Source organism: Giardia intestinalis, chromosome 1 (assembly GCF_000002435.2).
Source record: "Giardia intestinalis strain WB C6 chromosome 1, whole genome shotgun sequence".
Lineage (NCBI taxonomy): Eukaryota > Fornicata > Diplomonadida > Hexamitidae > Giardia > Giardia duodenalis.
The window spans coordinates 1-18196 of NC_051856.1; the positions used below are offsets into that span (position 1 = coordinate 1).

Genomic DNA, 18196 nt, shown 5'->3' on the forward strand with positions numbered 1-18196 from the left:
CCTACCCTACCCTACCCTACCCTACCCTACCCTACCCCTACCCTACCCTACCCTACCCCTACCCTACCCTACCCTACCCTACCCCTACCTACCCTACCCTACCCCTACCCTACCCTACCCTACCCTACCCTACCCTACCCTACCCTACCCTACCCTACCCTACCCTACCCTACCCTACCCTACCCTACCCTACCCTACCCTACCCTACCCTACCCTACCCTACCCTACCCTACCCTACCCTACCCTACCCTACCCTACCCTACCCCTACCCTACCCTACCCTACCCTACCCCCTACCCTACCCTACCCTACCCTACCCTACCCTACCCTACCCTACCCTACCCTACCCTACCCTACCCTACCCTACCCTACCCTACCCTACCCTACCCTACCCTACCCTACCCTACCTACCCTACCCTACCCTACCCTACCCTACCCTACCCTACCCTACCCTACCCTACCCTACCCTACCCTACCCTACCTACCCTACCCTACCCTACCTACCCTACCCTACCACCCTACCCTACCCCCTACCCTACCCTACCCTACCCTACCCTACCCTACCCTACCCTACCCCCTACCCTACCCTACCCTACCCTACCCTACCCTACCCTACCCTACCCTACCCTACCCTACCCCTACCCTACCCTACCCTACCCTACCCTACCCCCTACCCTACCCTACCCTACCCTACCCTACCCTACCCTACCCTACCCTACCCTACCCTACCCTACCCTACCCTACCCTACCCTACCCTACCCCTACCCTACCCTACCCTACCCTACCCCTACCCTACCCTACCCTACCCTACCAAGTATCGCCCCCTCGTGCTCCAGGGGCGGGCGGCCCACATCCTCCCCGTCGTGGTCGGTGCTGACGGCGTCCTGCACCACCTGTCTGCGGCCGGACTCGCGTTCGCCGGCGTGGACCTTGCGCGCTTCATGCAGGAGGCGGCGCAGGTCATCCTCTGGCACTACAGGCTGTCGGCCCTCCTGTACGCTGGGCTGCGAGTGGAGAGGCCGGTGCACCGCCCCGCCCCTGCAGTATCCCTGCCGGAACCGGCTCCCAACGAGGCTCGGGCTACTCCTCCTACTCCCCTCACCCCTGCCATGTGGAGCCCTGGCACGTCGCCCTCCGTAGAGATCATGGCCGATCTCAGCCAGCATCCTGATGCGGCAGTCCCTCCTCCCTGGGGTCCTGCTGAGGTCTCCTCCTCGATCACCTGGGGCACCGATCACCCCGCACAGCCGGATGCAAACGAACGCCCAGACCCCTTCATGTGCTCAAGGGCCCCCTCCCCGCCTCCACTGGATGACGACAGCCCCGACGATGCAGGAGCACCCGAGCCGGTGCACAAGGCCCTGCCGTCCTTCTTCAAGCGCGTCGGTCCTCCCAAGCCGCATGCCCCTGATGGCTTCTACCCCTTCAAACGCATCGACACGGGGCGCTAGTGGTCATGCTTGGGCACCCTGCCCGCTGTCGGCTGCCCCACAGCGCGAACGGACCCCTGGGCCTGCGTGCCGAGCTGTCTCCCCTGGTACTCCTCGCTCGCACCCGAGGCCTCTTGCCCCTATCATTCGGGTGTGCATCACGTCCAGACACGGTGCGATAGATGCCTAGCCGCGATGCCATACACACTCGACCAGGCCGGGCCAGGCCGGACGCCCCCCTGGATGGCCAGACACCCGCCCTGCCTACGTTTGGGCACTTCCTCGATGGGACTCGTCATCTGCCCACGCCGCAGCCCGGTGTTCGTCTGTCTGTCCTCCCGGGCAGCGGCGGTCCTTGGGTGCTGAGTCTGGCGAGCTGGTGCTGGGGGAAGAGGCTAGCCCCGTGTGTCATTCGTACCATCGCACCGCGCCGTGCTGATCCCCCCATGGAACTGCCCGCCAGTGGCCGCCTCCGGTCCGGGGCGGCACAGCCCTGGCTCGGGCCATCCTCTGCTGCAGCGCCCCGGTGCCCCCTGGAGAGGATGGCCGGGTGCTATGTGCTACTGAGCCCTCGGGTGCATCGCTTCCCCACTGCCCCCCCTCATGTACCCACTCTGGGCGCCCCGGTACAGGGAACCTGGTCACTCTGGCCCTGGCCTCCAGGTGCTTGCCCTCCAATGGGCCATCCCTCATGCGCCTGTGTTTGCCTGGCCCATTCTCCCCTGCTCCTCTCTACCTCTCCTGCTCGGTCTCCGCTGAGTCGCGGTGACGGCTGTTGACAGTCCCGGCCGGGCCCCCAGGTTTCGCTCCATACCTGGGCCACATGCCTCCCACCAGCGCTGGCACCACATGGGTTGCTTGTCACAGATGGGACTGGCACGCACAGAAGAATATGGCTCCACGGCGCTCTGCCGGTCTGTCCTGAGCTGGCGTCATCAGCCTGGACCCGCCCTTAGGGGGCCTCCTCCATCACCCGTGCCTCCCCACACCACCTCCTAAGCCGTCAGTCTGCTCTCTCAGGCGTGACCTTCTGTCGGCCTCCTGGGCCGTATGGGACCACCGCCCCGCTGCCCCCGCCATCTTGGCCAGACGCCTCCGGTGAGCCACCATTCTGGAATAGCACGACACGTGTGGATGGGCTAGCTATGGTGCACGGTCCGCACCCTCCCTTCTCACGGACTCCCGGGGACAGTCCGGACGCGTCTCCCTTGTCCCCCGAATCGGTGGCCCCGGCCGATCCCCATCGTGCATCCTTATATGGGGCACTGCACACACCTGTCCACGCTGTCCCCTTGGGCCGGCCACAGCTCACCCCGTGTGTCGATGGGCCAGAATTTGGGCTCCCCAAACCCCTCCACCCCCAAGCTGTTTCCTCGCCGGTTCTCTGGGCTCGCGCTTCCCTTTTTAGTGCAACAGCATTATGGTGCCTCGCGTATGTGCGCGGTGCAGTGGGCCGGTCTGTAGGCCTGCCTTTGACTGGAATCCTGGATCCCTGGGTTTCTGGCCCGACGCGTCGTCTTCTACCCCCCAAACAGGCCTGCACTCTTCTTGGTCCACGGGCTATTTGTCTCTTTGTTTCCGCGGCCCAGGGCCTGCTGGTTGCGCCGGGGCGACGCTCATGGTGGATTTTATTTTTTCCAAAATCCAGAATTTGGGCCTGAAGACCGCCCCCGCAGGGCCTGGAGGATGCGGGGAATCGGTCCACCCACACCATGCGCTCGAGCAAAGGCCAAGCACCCACGCCATCACGTCTCATCCAGGACTCCTGCGCCGCCACGGAGGAGGATCGGCACCTTCGCCATCGATCCTCCAGGATGCCCCCCTACCACTCCCCCTCACATGGCACGCCTCCCTCGGGCCTGTATGTCTGCATGCCGCTATGCCCTAACACCGCAGGCCGCCCTCTCCGCGGATCCACTAACACACAGCCTGCAGCGCCTGGCCCCCCTGGCCGTGACCCGCGCGCCCCCGCGCACAGGAGCATACCCCTGGAGCTGGGGAGAAGGCCCCCCTGGCCGCGCCCCCGCCGCGAGACCACGCGGGCACGGGGGCTGGGCGCCCCGGGCGGGCCCTTCCCCTCCGTCGTGAGGCTGCCTCCCCTCCAATGTCCTTACCGCCTTGCGCGCATATTACGTAGTAAACCGCCTCTGGCGTGCCTGGACCCGGCCCCCAGGGGGCCCCCTGATCTCCCTCCCGCCTGCTCCCTGGGGCAAGGGAAGCTGCCCTTCACACCCCCGCATGGTGCTATGCAGTATATGTTGCTATGTCCCTGCCACCCCCGCCCAGGGCCTCCCGCCAACTGACCCGCAGCCCCCGTCTCTGGGCCCGCCCGGCCGCCCGAGCTCAGCGCCCTCCGCGCTCGGCAGACCCCTGACGCCGGGGAGAAGGCCCTCCTGGCCGCGCCCCCGCCGCGAGACCACGCGGGCACGGGGGCTCGGGCGCCCCGGGCGGACCCTCACCCCTCTGATGGGAGGCTGCACCTCTTGTAGGACCTGGCGCACACGTAGAAGTAAATATCCCTCTGTGTGGGCCTCCCTGGACGTCAACAAGGGGACCAGGGCCCCGGTGGAGCTGTCGGTGGAAGGCCAGGCACTGCAGGGGAAGGGGTCTACTCCAACCGCCTCCTCAGCCACACACCAGCTTCCGGACAGAGCGGCGACGTACTGTCTGCAGATGTGCGGCGTGCTGACCGAGGAGGAAGGGGCCCTGAAGGAGAGGGGCGGCTCTATCATGGCGCAGAAAGAGGCACCTGCCCGGGCTGCCACGAGGCACGACATGATCGTCGCGTGCCTGTACCTCCGCGTCTCGGGGAAGTTCAACGCAGAGCTGGAAATCAAGACCCACAGCCACCTCAGCGACCAGAACCAGAAGCCCGACATCTGGCTCGTCGACAGATGCAAGGCGGTGGGCGTGGGTGTCATCCAGCAACCGCATGGATACCACAGCGAGAGGACAGGGGCACAGGGACGTTCTCAACCATCTACGGGATGGACGGCTCCCCACTCCAAAGACGCCAGGAAGGCCCCGCGGGCACTGAGAGCCCTGTCCGGCCCTCGCTGTCCATGTGGCAGCCTAGTACCCAGGGACTCCTTCTGTCAGCCTATTTCCAACCACCAAGTGGACCCACTGTGGGACCAGAGTGACTACGGCTGAGAAGGAGTGCTGGCCCAGAACCACGGTCAGACGGACACCGAGGGGCAACAGAGGCGACTATCATCACTCCCAGAGAGCCACAGTGACAGGAGACATATCCGCTCTTAGGGGAAGCAACGACCAGAGATAAATAACGACGCTCCCTCATAGCGAGCCACGGCCCCACCCACTTTCTATTGCCAGGATAGACTCTCACCGAACCAGGACCACCAGTGGAGCCGAAGTCCCAACGGCTACTGCCGTTGAGTCAGGTGGAAGCGATGTAAAACGAACGCAAAGGCCCGCCCTCGCCTGTTGTGAAGGATGGCTAAAGGGGAGGTCGCCACTAGCGGACCACACGAGGCTGTGAGAAGGTCAGAACTCTGGACAGACTGGCGTGCGAGCATCTCTGGAGGCACGCTCGGCCTGGGCACACGCCTGTGGAGCGATCGAAGGAGGCACCAGGCTCTGGACGTACTGATAGAGGAAACCTTTCACTATGCTATCCGCGATCACCCTTCCCTCCGGCCGTGACCAGGAAGCGGGGAGGCCCGCTCGTGAGGTCTCCGAATGCACCTGCAGGCCCCAGCAGCACAGCGCACTTCTCATGAGAACTGGACGGCATCCAATTTTCGCTTTTGGAGTCCAGAGAGGTGAGTGAGCAGAAGAGCCCCAATAAAAGGCTCCATTCACAAACTGGACCCAGTGCAGAATCTATCGTTGGCAATCATAGTACTAGCACTAGTTGCTTTTTACGCGTTGCTTCTGGATATGCGGGTCTTCAATGTATGGTACAGGCACTCTGCAACTGACTAGTGTGTCCGGCCACAGGCAAGCACCGAAAAACATCAGCAATTAAAAATCTACTAATGCTGGTATTATTGTTCCTCGCCGTGTTCTCTGGCAGCCCAGACAGACGACAGGCCTACTCCAGACAGGGGTACTCACTACGGTGTCTGTGAGGAGGACCAGCCTGATTGTGTGGAAATAGGTGCGCCATGCTCGCTCACGGGAGGCCTCCATGTACCGAATGCAAAGCCGGAAAAATCCCTATCGACGGAGAGCGTGTGGAGCCAGCGCACCAGGCATAGCTGTGTGTGAACAAGAAGGTGTTAGTGGCAGTGGAACACGCTGTAAGTCATGTGCTGGTGGAAATGGAAGTAGGAATACTGGTGACGGCGTAGGTTATTTTCTATTTTATGGGGGCTGCTACAATAATGATGAGTGGCCTGGCACAGACATCTGCGAGACCGTTTCAAACGGGGTATGCACAGTTTGTGATACTGAGTATGGGGCTATTTTTACGAATCCAGATACTACCACCGATGAAAGACGTATCCTATGTCGTGATACGCTATCCGGAATGGAAGGCTGTGCGACCCGTGTGTCCCTTCCTCAGAATCCTGCGCCAGACAATGCAAAAGGCGCCACCAATCTCCAATGTACTTCCTGCTTAGATGAGACCAAAGCCCCAATCGATGGAGTATGCGCAACCTTTGGCTCTAACAGGTGCAGAAAGGATACTGTACTCATTGTGTAGTTGGTGCTTGTCTAGGAGCGGATGCTCGGTAGCAGTAAGGAGGGAGCTAAAGTATGTGCTGAGGTCAACCAAACAGAGATGGGTGGCTATTCTGCTTGTGCAGTGCACCAACACTAGTGAGGCCCACACAATGGAAACTGTAGGCAGGTAAGTATTTTACACAGCTGCCAAAAGGATAGCTCAGCCGGAATGTGCGCAGCTTGCAACCAGCATTTCTATGGTCGCCCTATCTTCCTGTACAAGGGCGGCTGCTACGTCATCACTGACCCATTGGAGACACCATATGCAAAAAGACGTTCAACGGTAAATGTACTATTTGCAATGAGGACCAAGGGTACTTCATGAAGGATTCGCCATGTACTAGATGCGATGAGTTTGTCCCCGGTTGCGCTGTGTGCACCCCTAGCCCTGATGCCTCCAGTGCTCCTGTGTGTGCCAGTTGCAAGGCCGGGAAATATGCAACTGTAGACGTGCTTCCTGTGTCGACTCATGTCCATCGGGTAGCTCAGGTAGCTGCGATAAAAATAATGTCTGTAGCTGTAAGTGCAGTACAGGAACCTACTTGGATACTGTCACAAATACACATAGCACATGCAATTCAGCCTGTACGGGTCCTGGGGCTGATAAGTGCACGTCCTGTGTCTCAGGAAAATATCTCAAGCGTGATGCACCTGGTGCCATTGAATGTGTAGATTCTGTTGACTGTGGTGAGGGGTATTATGCAGATAGTGCCACTAACACTTGTTCTTCGTGTGGTATTGACAAGTGCCAGACGTGTGTGTCTGATAGTGGTGTGGTAAAGTGTATGAAGTGCCTTTCTGGGTATCTTTCCATCGATAGCCTTTCATGTCAGTCCCAGTGTGATGGACCAAATCAGCAAGGACATGCCAATGGCAAATCCGTTTGCGAATGCATTGCAGGGGCTTATCTGGAGGGCTGTGTCCAGTGCGACTCAGCACGCCTGGAGTGGGTCCAGGGTCTGATCACTGCACAAGTGCTCCTCGGGAAAGTACACCAAGATGAATGGTTCTGACACGGCCACATGTGTCGACGCGTCTGGCTGTGGCGATGGATACTATGCGGATCCAGAAGAGCTCCAGTGTGCCACATGTGGAATTGAGAGCTGTCAAGCATGCACTCCTAAGGATAACAACCTCGTGTGCACACGGTGCTCCCCCGGACTTGTCTCCGTCGATGGCTTCTCGTGCCCACTCACATGCACGGAGCTGGATCAGAGAGAGGAGGATGGAAGGTGCGTCTGTGCAGAGGGCTTCGAGCCCAGCAGTGACGGCGCATGCATCGCTAGGAACACCTGCCCGTCAGACGCCACGGGGTGCTCGAGTTGCAACACAAATGGCGAGTGTCTTTCATGTGCAGACAGCAGCCACAATGTCCAGCCGAGCAAGAGATCCTGCGCCTCAGGCTGTCCAAGCGGATCACAATCAGTCGGCTCTCTCTGCATATGCATAGAGGGGTACACCCTCAGGGGTGACACATGCGTCTCTCAGACCAGGAAGGCCGGCTCCAGCTCCACGACGATCATCGTGGCAGTCGTTGTCTCTCTTCTCATCATAGTGGCCGTCGCCCTCGCATGCTGGTTCGTCCTGCGGAGGCGGAGAGAATCGAGGGCAGCTTTGAAGACAAGGGTGATAGCTGAGAATATGAAGCTCGTGGGGACGGTGGACGAGCTCTGACTCTGTGGCCATGCGAGCCGCAGCTCATAACGAGTGAATGCTCAGTGATCCACAACGGGCTCAGGCAACCGCCTAGACTAGCAGATGCTTGGCTCCCGTGTGTATGCCTTCTGAGCCATCGGCTTGGGGCAGACTCAGTCCCAGAAGCAGAGGGCGCCGGCCAGTGGAGAAGGCCTCACAGGCCTGTGCAGCCCGGACGGTGTGTGCGAAGCGCCGCCTCAGGCCAGGGAATCGTGTTCACCCCCACGGCGACAAGACTGGGGTGTAGCAGAGCTATGGTGCCATCCTAGCTGCCCCGAGAATAGTACGCGCCCCTGCTCTCATGCCCTCCTCCCCATTATGCGTGCCATAGGGATGCTTGTCCCGTTAGGTTCCGGGGGCCCAGCACGCCTCATCCCCCATCGTGACACCTTACCTGGCAACACGCACTGTGCTGTAGACTCTACGGTGGACCGTCGAGCTGCCACCTGCGATTGATTGCGGTGTCTTAGGAGGTCGATAGCCAGGTTCCCCGCACGGTGGCCTATCTCAGTGAGCGCTCGCAGAAGCCACAGAGCCGCTGGGGACGGCCTAGCTGGCCCAGAGCATCGACTCCCGTCAGAATCAATAAATAATGCGCAGGACGAGGAGCTCAGCTTTCGGCGTCTCGGCCCCATCGGATGGCCCTGCAGTCTTTGTGGGAGTGGGTTGCCCTGCTGCGTAGCAATGCCACGCCTTCGCGTAGAGTCGACCCGGGCTAAAGCTCACGTGCTGGGGCCCACACAGGATGCTTGACCTTGCCTGGCGCCGGGCTGTGTTTCTTCAGTCAGATAGGAACAGACGAGCCTTGCAGGCAGTGATGGGGTGTGCCAACGACCCTGATCTCGGTGAGCGACGTGCGGTGCATGCAAGTGTGGGCTCAGACCATGGGTGGTGCTGTCCTGGCCTTGTTCAGTCGCCCCACACAGGCCCAGAGGTCTCACTCGCACGGAGCAGAGCGAGGATGCGGCCCCCGCTCTGTTGCCGCGCTGTTGATCGGGAAAGCCGTTATCTATTCCTAAGAGGCTCTCCATCGGTGTCAGTGTCGACGCCTCCCACTCCAGCTGATATGCACACTGGCCAAAGATGCGATAAAGGACCTCCGATCCTTGTAGCGCTACGATTGTGCCTCGCAGGTCGGGGGTAGTGGCGCTTGTGGAACTGTTCCTCGGTATCGGGTCCACGTTGGGTAAGCGTGAGGCACGCAACGAATGCCCCGATAGCACCACGGGATGGATGCCGCCACCATGGACAACACGTCGAAGCACCTGGCTTCTTCACCCATTGGAACACATTTAGCATGGTGCCCATAGCCAGTAGCTCAAGGGCCACAAGCGACTGGCACGCTATGATAATGACACTGTGCACATGAGCAGGCACGGAGCCAGTAACAGCCCGTCGCTAACCAGGACCAAACGAGAACGGGGCTTCTGCACTTTTAACTTATGTTATTGAGATGTGACACACCAAGCTTGCTCTCGGTCCACAAGGCTGGTATCAGCGCCTCATGACAGTGAAACAGAGCACGCGCTAGTAGTATCCAGCATGCGGACCCAAAGGTCTTTTGGCGTATGTGTTGTTAATAGGATAATAATTTCTCTGAATGCTAGTACTACTACTATTTTCTATTGCTTTGGGATGTGCCTTGGGTACACCTTTTACTAACGAACCTGAACATGGAATGGGGGTCCGCTTCACCCGACGCGGACTGGAGAAGTTCTGCCAGAAGGGCTACTCTATCATTCCTGACGTTATCTCTGCTCTTCCAGCGTTTCCAGAGATACCCATAACTGTCGGGTCTTTGAAGCTTACCCTCTCGAATGTGAGGCCTCGTGCAGTGCGTGTTTCAACCATGAAGGTCTACTTGCAAGACAACAACTTTGTCAAGATGGAGGCCCGGGACGGCATCATGCAGATCTCGATGCGGCTTAAAACTACCATCACTGGGATCACCGGGACCGTCGACTGCATCTTCACCCTCAAGGACTTCGGGGCAGACATCTCTCTGAGGCTCGGAGACGACCCCACCTGCCCCTACCACTTCGGGCTCTCCGAGATATCGAACGTCGTGTACTCGTCTGGGCTCGACATCGATGCGATCGGACTCGACACAGGCGGGTCTGTCCTTGCAACTGCCATCCAGGGCATGGCGCCCACGTTGGAGGATTTGATGAAGAACACCGTGTTGCAACTCCTCTTTAACACAATCTTCAATTCAATAAAGCAGTCAATGCTCAACCTGCCCTTAGTTGTCCAGATCGGTGATGACTATCTGACTGACCAGCGCTACATCAACGGCATCAATGTCGTCGATAACAAGATAGTGGCAGACCAGGGTGGGTTTTCAATGATCGCTACTATCCCAGATTGGTCGGTCAGAGCTCTCTATCCAAACAAGATCACCTCTCCCCCTCCGAAGACAGTCTACACCGACAGGGACTATGAGTTCTATGTAGACAGGGAATCAGTTAACTCCTACCTGTATGCCTGGCACGTGGCGTATGACAAGTTCAAGGCAGACGGTCTCACTGTCCCGTACAGCACCATCAGGGCGCAGAACATACCCGGCCTTGCAGAGGCTCTTGTGAAGGCCGGACTACTAAGCACTGTTAACGACCTTGGACTCGGGGTCACCCTGACCCTGTCTGTCAGTCCCTCCAAGGATGCCGCACCCCACATACCGTGGATCGGGGCGGCTGCACTACCGGTCAACCTCACGGGGGCACTCGTTGTGACAGCTAGCAAGGTATCAGACCAAACCCCTGTAACTCTGGCCAACCTTGAGGGCGACGTGCTCTTCTCTTCTGCGCTCAAGCTTAAGAAGTTTACCTATGGATTTAACAACGACCAAGTTCGTGCATATGTAGAGCTTCTTGGAGTGCACGATATCGCCACCAAGAAGCACAGCGAAGGGATGGATGATCCTGTTCCTCTGCTGAAGCGTCTTCTTCTAGATAAGTACCTCCCCCTTGTTAACCCGATCCTGGCCGAGACAGGGGTGGCCCTCATGAACGGGAACTTCATCGACTATGCCACTGTCGACGTCATTTATCTGTGCAGCGAGGACAGGGTGCTCTTCGTTGCCGACATTGAGAAAAACCAGTACTTTGCTTGAATGCTGTACCGCAGACTATCTACTCGTGCAGACCGGGGCTATACCGTACTAGTAGCCCTACTCGGACGAGGGGCGTCACTCTCAATCCAATATTCAGATATAAGCACTTGTGTACACTCCTAACCAGTATGCTAGTCATAATAGTAGCTGTCTGATTACCAATATGATGCGCCAATTGACTGTATAAGCGGGGGTTACACTTGCTGCTCTGATAGCGGTTATAGACAGGATGCTCCGACAGATACACGTCTAGCAGGCTTGATTATCCAGCATACTGAGACTCCAGGATACAGAGCAGACCCATACAGAGACACGCCCACTACGTGCTATGTGCTGTGTTGCCGGATCCCCTGCCTGTGGATATGGCCCACGACTTCACGAGTAAACCCACGGAACTTTGGCTATGTCTGAAAATAGAGGCATGCCTTTATGAAAAAGTTGGTTGTTATTACATTGTGGGCCTGTTCTCCTGTCCCCGTCACTGTGGTGGGGCTCCTTATTAACGACTCCCGCCGGCTAGAAGCAGATCGCACCGGGTGACGGGTCCAGTCCATCCCACAGGTCAGCTCGTCGGTACTCATTTCGTGGTACGTGTACGCGTTGACTGCTCGGCTACCTAGCTTGTAATGACGATACTGAAGGGGAGCTCAACTCTAACAGAAGCTTTCTCTGTCTCTGGGCCAGATGAGCAGCACAAGGATTGCCAGCCGGCTCAACCTCAAGGCGGCGTAACATCTCCTAAGCACACCCCTTGTAGTTGTAGCAGAATACACGAGAAACGAGAAAACCCGGGAGACTATATCCTCACAAGGGGATGCACTAGCCAGTGGCTTGCACAAGGCCCATTCGTTTTGCAAACTAGCAGATCATTACTCAGGGGCACACAGGGTTGTGAAGTCACTAATATCCCTTTGACTAACTGCAAAAACTACTGGCGCCTCTCTACGCCACGGTAGGGGTTAGCAGGTCTGTGGAGGGCGCGAGACTTAGCTATCTGCGTTTAGACGAGATCCGATCCTTGCTTTGTGTCGCCTAAGAAGTCAGGGCTCTACTCGACGGCAGACATAGTTTAGAGACTAATCGACACACTAGAAACGACAGATGTAAAAAGTTTGCAATATGACAAGTGGTATGGATCGCGACACAGCCTTTCTCTGCCTTGGACAGGCGCGTCTGGGAGTAGGACAGGCGCGGACATCTTGCCATGGCCTAGCTGGCGGGTGCCTGGGCATGTTCAGTGATATAGACTACTCTCGCAGTGTGTGTAGATGCGTCGGTACTGCGTAAGAGTGGCGCATAAAGACGGTAATTTGCTATGAAAATCCGCCAATCCATCCACTGTAATAAGCACGGGCTAGTTGAAGATCTGCTGGACCATCTTTACAGGCACCGCCTTCAGCAAGTGGCCTTTTCTGGACCAAGAGCGTGACAGGCCCTTTGTCCTTGGCCCCTTCTGTCCGCCTGCAGCGCTTTCGTGACCCGGCTAAGGGGAGCAAGCTGTACACCCTTTACCAGGGAGCGATGAGCTGAGCATCAGACAGTCAACTGTAGATGTTTCTGTAGCCCTTGTTCTCATTACTCTGTAGAGGGTTACCACACACCTTTTCTACTCTGTGCAGGATGGCGCTCCGGCGCACATGAGGTAGCATGGAGATGCACCAGAACAACTGGCAGTCTTCGAAGCGTAGTGCTAACCAGTCAACGCTGCTGTCTATTCTGGCCTTCCACAATGGAGAAGGGGCCAGAGCAGAGCCAAGGGAAGCTAACCTTTGACCCTTTGCCCTGGCGTCGGCAACCAGAAGGACCAACAAGGGAGCGCCCTACTGAGCTCTTAGGCATATTAATGTGAAGGAATATCTGGACCGCTGATTTGGGTGGACGGCTAGATGAGCCCTCGGAACCAAGTTGCATCATGCATCAGGGTGTGCGGCGGCAGGCTGATAAGACTCGGGGCAAGCATGCGCAACAAAAACCTCGAAGGCTTAAACGGCATAGACCCTGACACACGATAATGCCCTACTTTATCTTTTGGCTTTTCGGGCCTCGGAGAGATAGCGACAGGATAGCAGTCAGCCACATGCCTTTCATAGATACATACTGCAGTACTTACAAGTGTCTGATCCTAACATTTAGTGGCCTATCACTCGAGCGGACGCCAGCCCCTGTCTCCATGGTACCTACACTAATGAGCCCTTCTCCGAGCATAGTAGTAGTGATGATTTCATCGATGCCTTGCTACTGTGTGCACTTCTACAGCTCTTAAGGAGATGACAGCCGCTGAATGTACGCATCCATATTACCTCTACACACTGTTCTTCAAGGCTCATCTGCACTCTTTGGGCTCCTACTCATCCCTTGGCCCTTTGGTCTGCAATTGCTTGTCTCGTGGTTATTCGAATCTTTATTGTCTGCTACGGCGATCTTGGATTGCCGCATACATTGCACGCCTGACAGATTCCTTTAGGATTGACAACGCAAGGCTCTGGCTCCTAGATCGTAAGTAGGCACGATCATTGATTACCTGTGTGGATGCTAGCTCGTACCATCGCAGCTGCTTCTGTAATGAATTACCTCGGGCGGTGGATCGACAGCATTGACGCACAGCTCACTGTGCCACTGTGCACTTTGTAATCTCATGGTGGCTAATATTTAATGTTAGAGGATCTCCAAGTCAGATACAAGACGATGATTTTGTAGTGCCGTAGTGTCGTTCGGATGCAACAGAGCGCAAAGGCCAGCCCATATCGAGGTCGAGACCGAGAGCAATCAAATAGCAGCCAGGAGATTCACTGCGCATTCCTGTCGCCTTTTGCCAAGATGGAGTGCCAAGTGGGCCCACGAACAGGGGCTGTCGGACTGTTCTTTGCTCGCTGCCCTCTAGTTAGCCCTAGGCTTCAAGGTTCGGGGTATTCTTCTGCCATATGAGATTCAGCATGTAACTTAGAGCACTCTGTTACTGGCCGAGTGTTCAGGGTCTTGTTGTACCGCGATATCCAGGATCTCAGGACATACGTCCAGGAGTGAGGACCCGAGTAATAATGGCAGGCTGAGTAAGAACAGACTTCACCCGCACATTGGGCGCCGACAGCTTGCCGGTTCCTCAAAGGAAATTTATCAGCTATCCAGTACACAATCGTCCATTCGCACTCTGGGGAACGCAGCATTCTGTTTGGTTGTTCACCATAGGGTCGGTTGTATGGAGCCCATGATCAGCAGGCGGATGAGCCTCCTCATCATCCTGGCTAGCTAGGGACGATTCTTTGGCGCTAAAGGTCACAAAGGGACGAACGAGTGCCAGCGAGCAAGAACATCAGAATGTGCTACAGCTGCTTTTATGGGACTCGTACCCTCAAGAAGGTATACTTATCTCTGCTCTGACCTACCAAGCTAGATCATGGCCACTGTGCCTCTTGGGATACGACACGTTACAGCACTTGCGTACCCAGATGATGCTGCACAAAAAGTTGTATTATCGACTGATGCCTCGCGTTGGTCATTCATCAAGCCCGGGGGCCATGGAGAGGGCCACACCACCAGCGAGGTCTAGTCCCATCAAACCTTCTTGTTACATGATACAGAGTGCAGCGAACAGGGGAGTAGGAACCTCTCAGGATTGTGGCACTTAGGGTTCTACCGCCCAGCCGTGCCACATGGATGTCAAGGGTCAGCCACAATCACTCCGCTTAAGGATTTATTTTTGTACTTCTCATTGACTACAGACACAATGCCATGCAACATAGACCTCAGATACCGTATCTTACTCCTCGTTGCAGCGATGATGACGGCAGGCGCCCTTGGTATTCTTCAGAAAGGTCTCATACTATATGAAGGGCAAGAATGTCGAAGGCCAGCTGGAGCTGTACGACAAGGTGTGGATTCCAGCCTTTTTCATGTTCCTTGGTGAGAGTATCGGCCTGGGAGTTTTCTGCATAAAGCGGTGCGTCATTAAAAGGAGCATCTCCAAATCGTCTCCTGATATGGCTGCCGATAGTGCAACGAACTTCGAGCAAGAGAATAGCACAGCCCTCAAGACATCATGCACACATCTGTCTATGCAGAGGCAGCTCCCTCCGCAGATCGCTCGAAAGAAAGCAAGGAAGCTTATGGTGGGTCCACTGCCTTGTTGGAAGTTCGTGCTTGCGACGGCCTTCAACACTGCTATGCTATACATCTCGGTGTCTGCGGCCCAAAGCCTTCGGGGGTTCACCATCGTCTTTTGCCAGATCCTTGCAATCCCCCTGTTAAAAAGGAGACCGGAGAGGTGGGAGATCATGGGTGTTTGCTTTGCGTTTCTAGGACTTCTCCTAGTAGACGTCGCCATTGCGATCCAGAAGCGGGAGCACGGAGACACCCTCGAGACTACCATAGGGGTCCTGCTCGTCGTCGGCGGACAGATCTTCTCTGCCACGCAATACCTTCTAGAAGAGAAGACCTTCAAGAGCCGGGCCATAGACTCTCTGCTAGGTGTTGGCTGGGAGGGTGTCTGTGGCGTGATCCTGTCGCTGTGCGTTGCGTGCCCGCTGGCACACGTGATGCCTGGCAGCGACCACGGGAGCCTGGAGAACTATGCCAACTCGCTGTACATGTCCTTTGTCAACGGAAACATACTAGCCATGAATCTCCTATATGCGCTATCCATTCTACTCTTTAAATGGTCCGGGCTGGTTGTCGGGAAGATTCTTACTTCAACCCATCTGTCTCTATTTGATAACTTGAGATCACTGCTGATATGGGCCATCATGGTCATAGTATACTACTCGACGAGGCACTACAGTCGCCCATATGGAGAGCCCCTCACTCCGTATTCGCTTCTGGAGCTGCTGGGGTTCGGTGTACTAGTCTTGGGCATCGTGGTCCACAACAATGTTCGTGGACTCGGCGTAAGGGCCACTTGCAGGGGTGAGCGGAGGATAACGCCGGGCTCCCCCAAATAACAGCCTGGCTGGAGTGACCGGGCCACTGACTATTGTAATCCTGTCTTCGCACAGCGACGTGCCCCGTACTGTGCATATTGTCATAAAGCGGGGAGGGCCATCCTCCTGACCCAGTAAATTATGGGAAGCCCAATTGAAACCTGAAGCGTCGAGTGGCCTGATCGAGACAGTGACCATTCCTAGAGCTGTATTTGTGTTTCCTATCTTTTACTAGATTGGTATGCATCAGTCTGGAGCATTAACATCTGTAGGGAATATAGTTGTCGTGCCATGGTCATTGAAGGTAGCGGCTACACGGTCCGTCAGGCAATATGCAGTACACCATATGCCCCTATGTGACCTGCAGCGATGCGTGAGCCTGCGTATGGTGAGTCACTCTCCCATAGACTGCCTCCAGGCCGTGCTTCATCTTCTATCTGGCTGGACACCTAATTAGTCACCCTACATTCGCTGACTGACATGTATGGCCTCTAGTCTGACTGCTGGAGCTACTTGTCTTGGTCTTGAGCTCTGCATTGAACTTCTCTGACAGGTAAGGCACAGACAGACGACCATGCCATGCCCGTAGCCTTCTCTCATGCAGCCAAGGCTCTGCATCCGATGGCCAGACCTTAACGGCCATCTACCGAGCTCGGGCACATCCTAGGTCCAGCACAGCACTAGGCGTTACTGGCAGGAGTACCTTGTATCTCACAACTTTACTGATGTCCGTTATAGATTATACTAATGGGCCCTCATACTCCCAGTTTACAACTAGAGCATATAGAGTCCTGCAGTTACCGTCTCAACTGAGTACTACGTCCCTCGTAGATAGTAGCGGCATTAAGGCTGGACGCCAGAGCTGGCCCCAGACAGCTGAGTTAGCAAGGACACGTTACCATGGAACGGTGCGTTAGAGGTTGCCTATGTGGTGCCTGTTCAGTCTGAGCGTAGGCGTCAGGGGATTTCGCATCTGGTCTGTTGAGGTCCAGCCCTCTGCAATCTCGGGTAGACTCTAGGTGGTACCTCCCCTATGACATGTCTGGTGGGCGAGGGATAAGGGCACTGCTGGCCTTTCCAGGTGTTCCCATCTGTCTCGGTTGCAGCCATTGGTGGCCCTGGTCATACGGGCCCGTCCATGATCAAAAGCACACTGACAGAAGGCAGTCGCTCTGAGTGGCCTCGTCGGGTGCTCACTCCCTATAGGTGGCGTAAGGCCATGGACAGAGGACTCCTCGAGGTGCTTCTTGGACTTGGGGTGGAGGGATCCGTCTGTCTCGTCCTTGTACTTCTTGACCTTCTCGCTGTGGTATCCATGCGGTTGCTGGATGACACCCACGCCCACCGCCTTGCATCTGTCGACGAGCCAGATGTCGGGCTTCTGGTTCTGGTTCTGGTCGCCGGGCTGGTCTGATCTCTGGCCCATGTTGCATTCCCCGAGACACAGAGGCAACGATTGCACGGGGCCCCTAGTTGTCGCTTTGCACCAGTGGAAGGGAGCCCCTGCTTGCCGTCTACGATCATCCCATCCTCAGAGAGCCTGGCCTGGGCGGGCTCTGAGTGCGCCTCAGGCGGGCCCAGCAGCACAGCCCTAGAGGTGGCCGGGTGGAGTGAATCATCGTGGGATGCACGTAAGGAGCGCACAGGTCCGGGGCGCCCGAACAGGCCCAGCCCTCGCACCGGCTCCCCCGGTCGCCTCAGTCGCGGCGCTAACAGGAAGACGCGTGTCCTGTTCGACGACCCGGCACACGGACCGACGGCCGGCGGACCGCATGGCAAGGTGGAATAAAAAGTTTGAAACGTCGGCGCTCGCGCGAATCGGAATGCGGCGTTCTCCGGGCTGGGAGGCCGTGCGTGCGGGCATTACCTCTAGCATGTTCCTCACCACGGTCCCAGGCTGATGGGCGGCCGAGGCCTTGTCAGCGTCACGCACGCCTCTTGCCGGCATTGGGCCGCCCGGGATCGTACATAGGCAGGGCTGCAGAGGCCTTCCGCGGCTCCTGCGGGCAGTCGCCTGCTGCGGAGAGCACGCCCAGCTTGGGAGCTCCTCAGGATCACCGTGCAGGTCATCGAGACCGGTTCGACGGGCCCACGTTGAAGGAGGCGCATGGGCCGGTGAGCGTGCCGTCTTTGCAGGCAGGCTCTCGCTGGCCGGGTGGCGGGGCTCTCCTGTATCTCCGCCGGAGGACGCCCTATCTACTGGCAGCATTTCCACAGTTGCAACGCTACAGGGGCGGGCTGCAGCTCTTCCGCAGGACCTCGTCGGACGGGCAGTTGGCGTACTCTCACGTGCACTCGCAGGAGCTCCCCGCCCTCGTAGAATAGCACCCCGCGCGCCCCAAAAAGCCAAATCGA

At 57.1% G+C, this 18196-nt stretch overlaps 2 protein-coding genes and 4 pseudogenes across 2 annotated transcripts; 5 read left to right on the forward strand and 1 right to left on the reverse strand.

Annotated features, from left to right (window-relative positions):
* Positions 1-811: 811 nt before the first annotated feature.
* GL50803_0061446 (Reverse transcriptase/endonuclease, putative) lies at positions 812-1450 on the forward strand (annotated as a pseudogene; the record flags this gene model as incomplete).
* A 2502-nt stretch (positions 1451-3952) lies between these two features.
* Positions 3953-4437, forward strand: GL50803_0061449 (Reverse transcriptase/endonuclease, putative; annotated as a pseudogene; the record flags this gene model as incomplete).
* Positions 4438-5461: 1024 nt separating this feature from the next.
* GL50803_0061452 (High cysteine membrane protein) lies at positions 5462-7795 on the forward strand (annotated as a pseudogene; the record flags this gene model as incomplete).
* A 1621-nt stretch (positions 7796-9416) lies between these two features.
* GL50803_0061453 (uncharacterized protein) lies at positions 9417-10928 on the forward strand (the record flags this gene model as incomplete). Its single annotated transcript, XM_001704260.1, has 1 exon — positions 9417-10928. One exon carries the CDS (start codon positions 9417-9419, stop codon positions 10926-10928), a length of 1512 nt encoding a protein of 503 aa, XP_001704312.1.
* Positions 10929-14752: 3824 nt separating this feature from the next.
* Positions 14753-15862, forward strand: GL50803_0061458 (Solute carrier family 35; the record flags this gene model as incomplete). The annotated part of the gene is made up of 1 exon (XM_038046271.1): positions 14753-15862. One exon carries the CDS (start codon positions 14753-14755, stop codon positions 15860-15862), a length of 1110 nt encoding a protein of 369 aa, XP_037901530.1.
* A 1207-nt stretch (positions 15863-17069) lies between these two features.
* Positions 17070-17288, reverse strand: GL50803_0061460 (Reverse transcriptase/endonuclease, putative; annotated as a pseudogene; the record flags this gene model as incomplete).
* Positions 17289-18196: the final 908 nt, after the last annotated feature.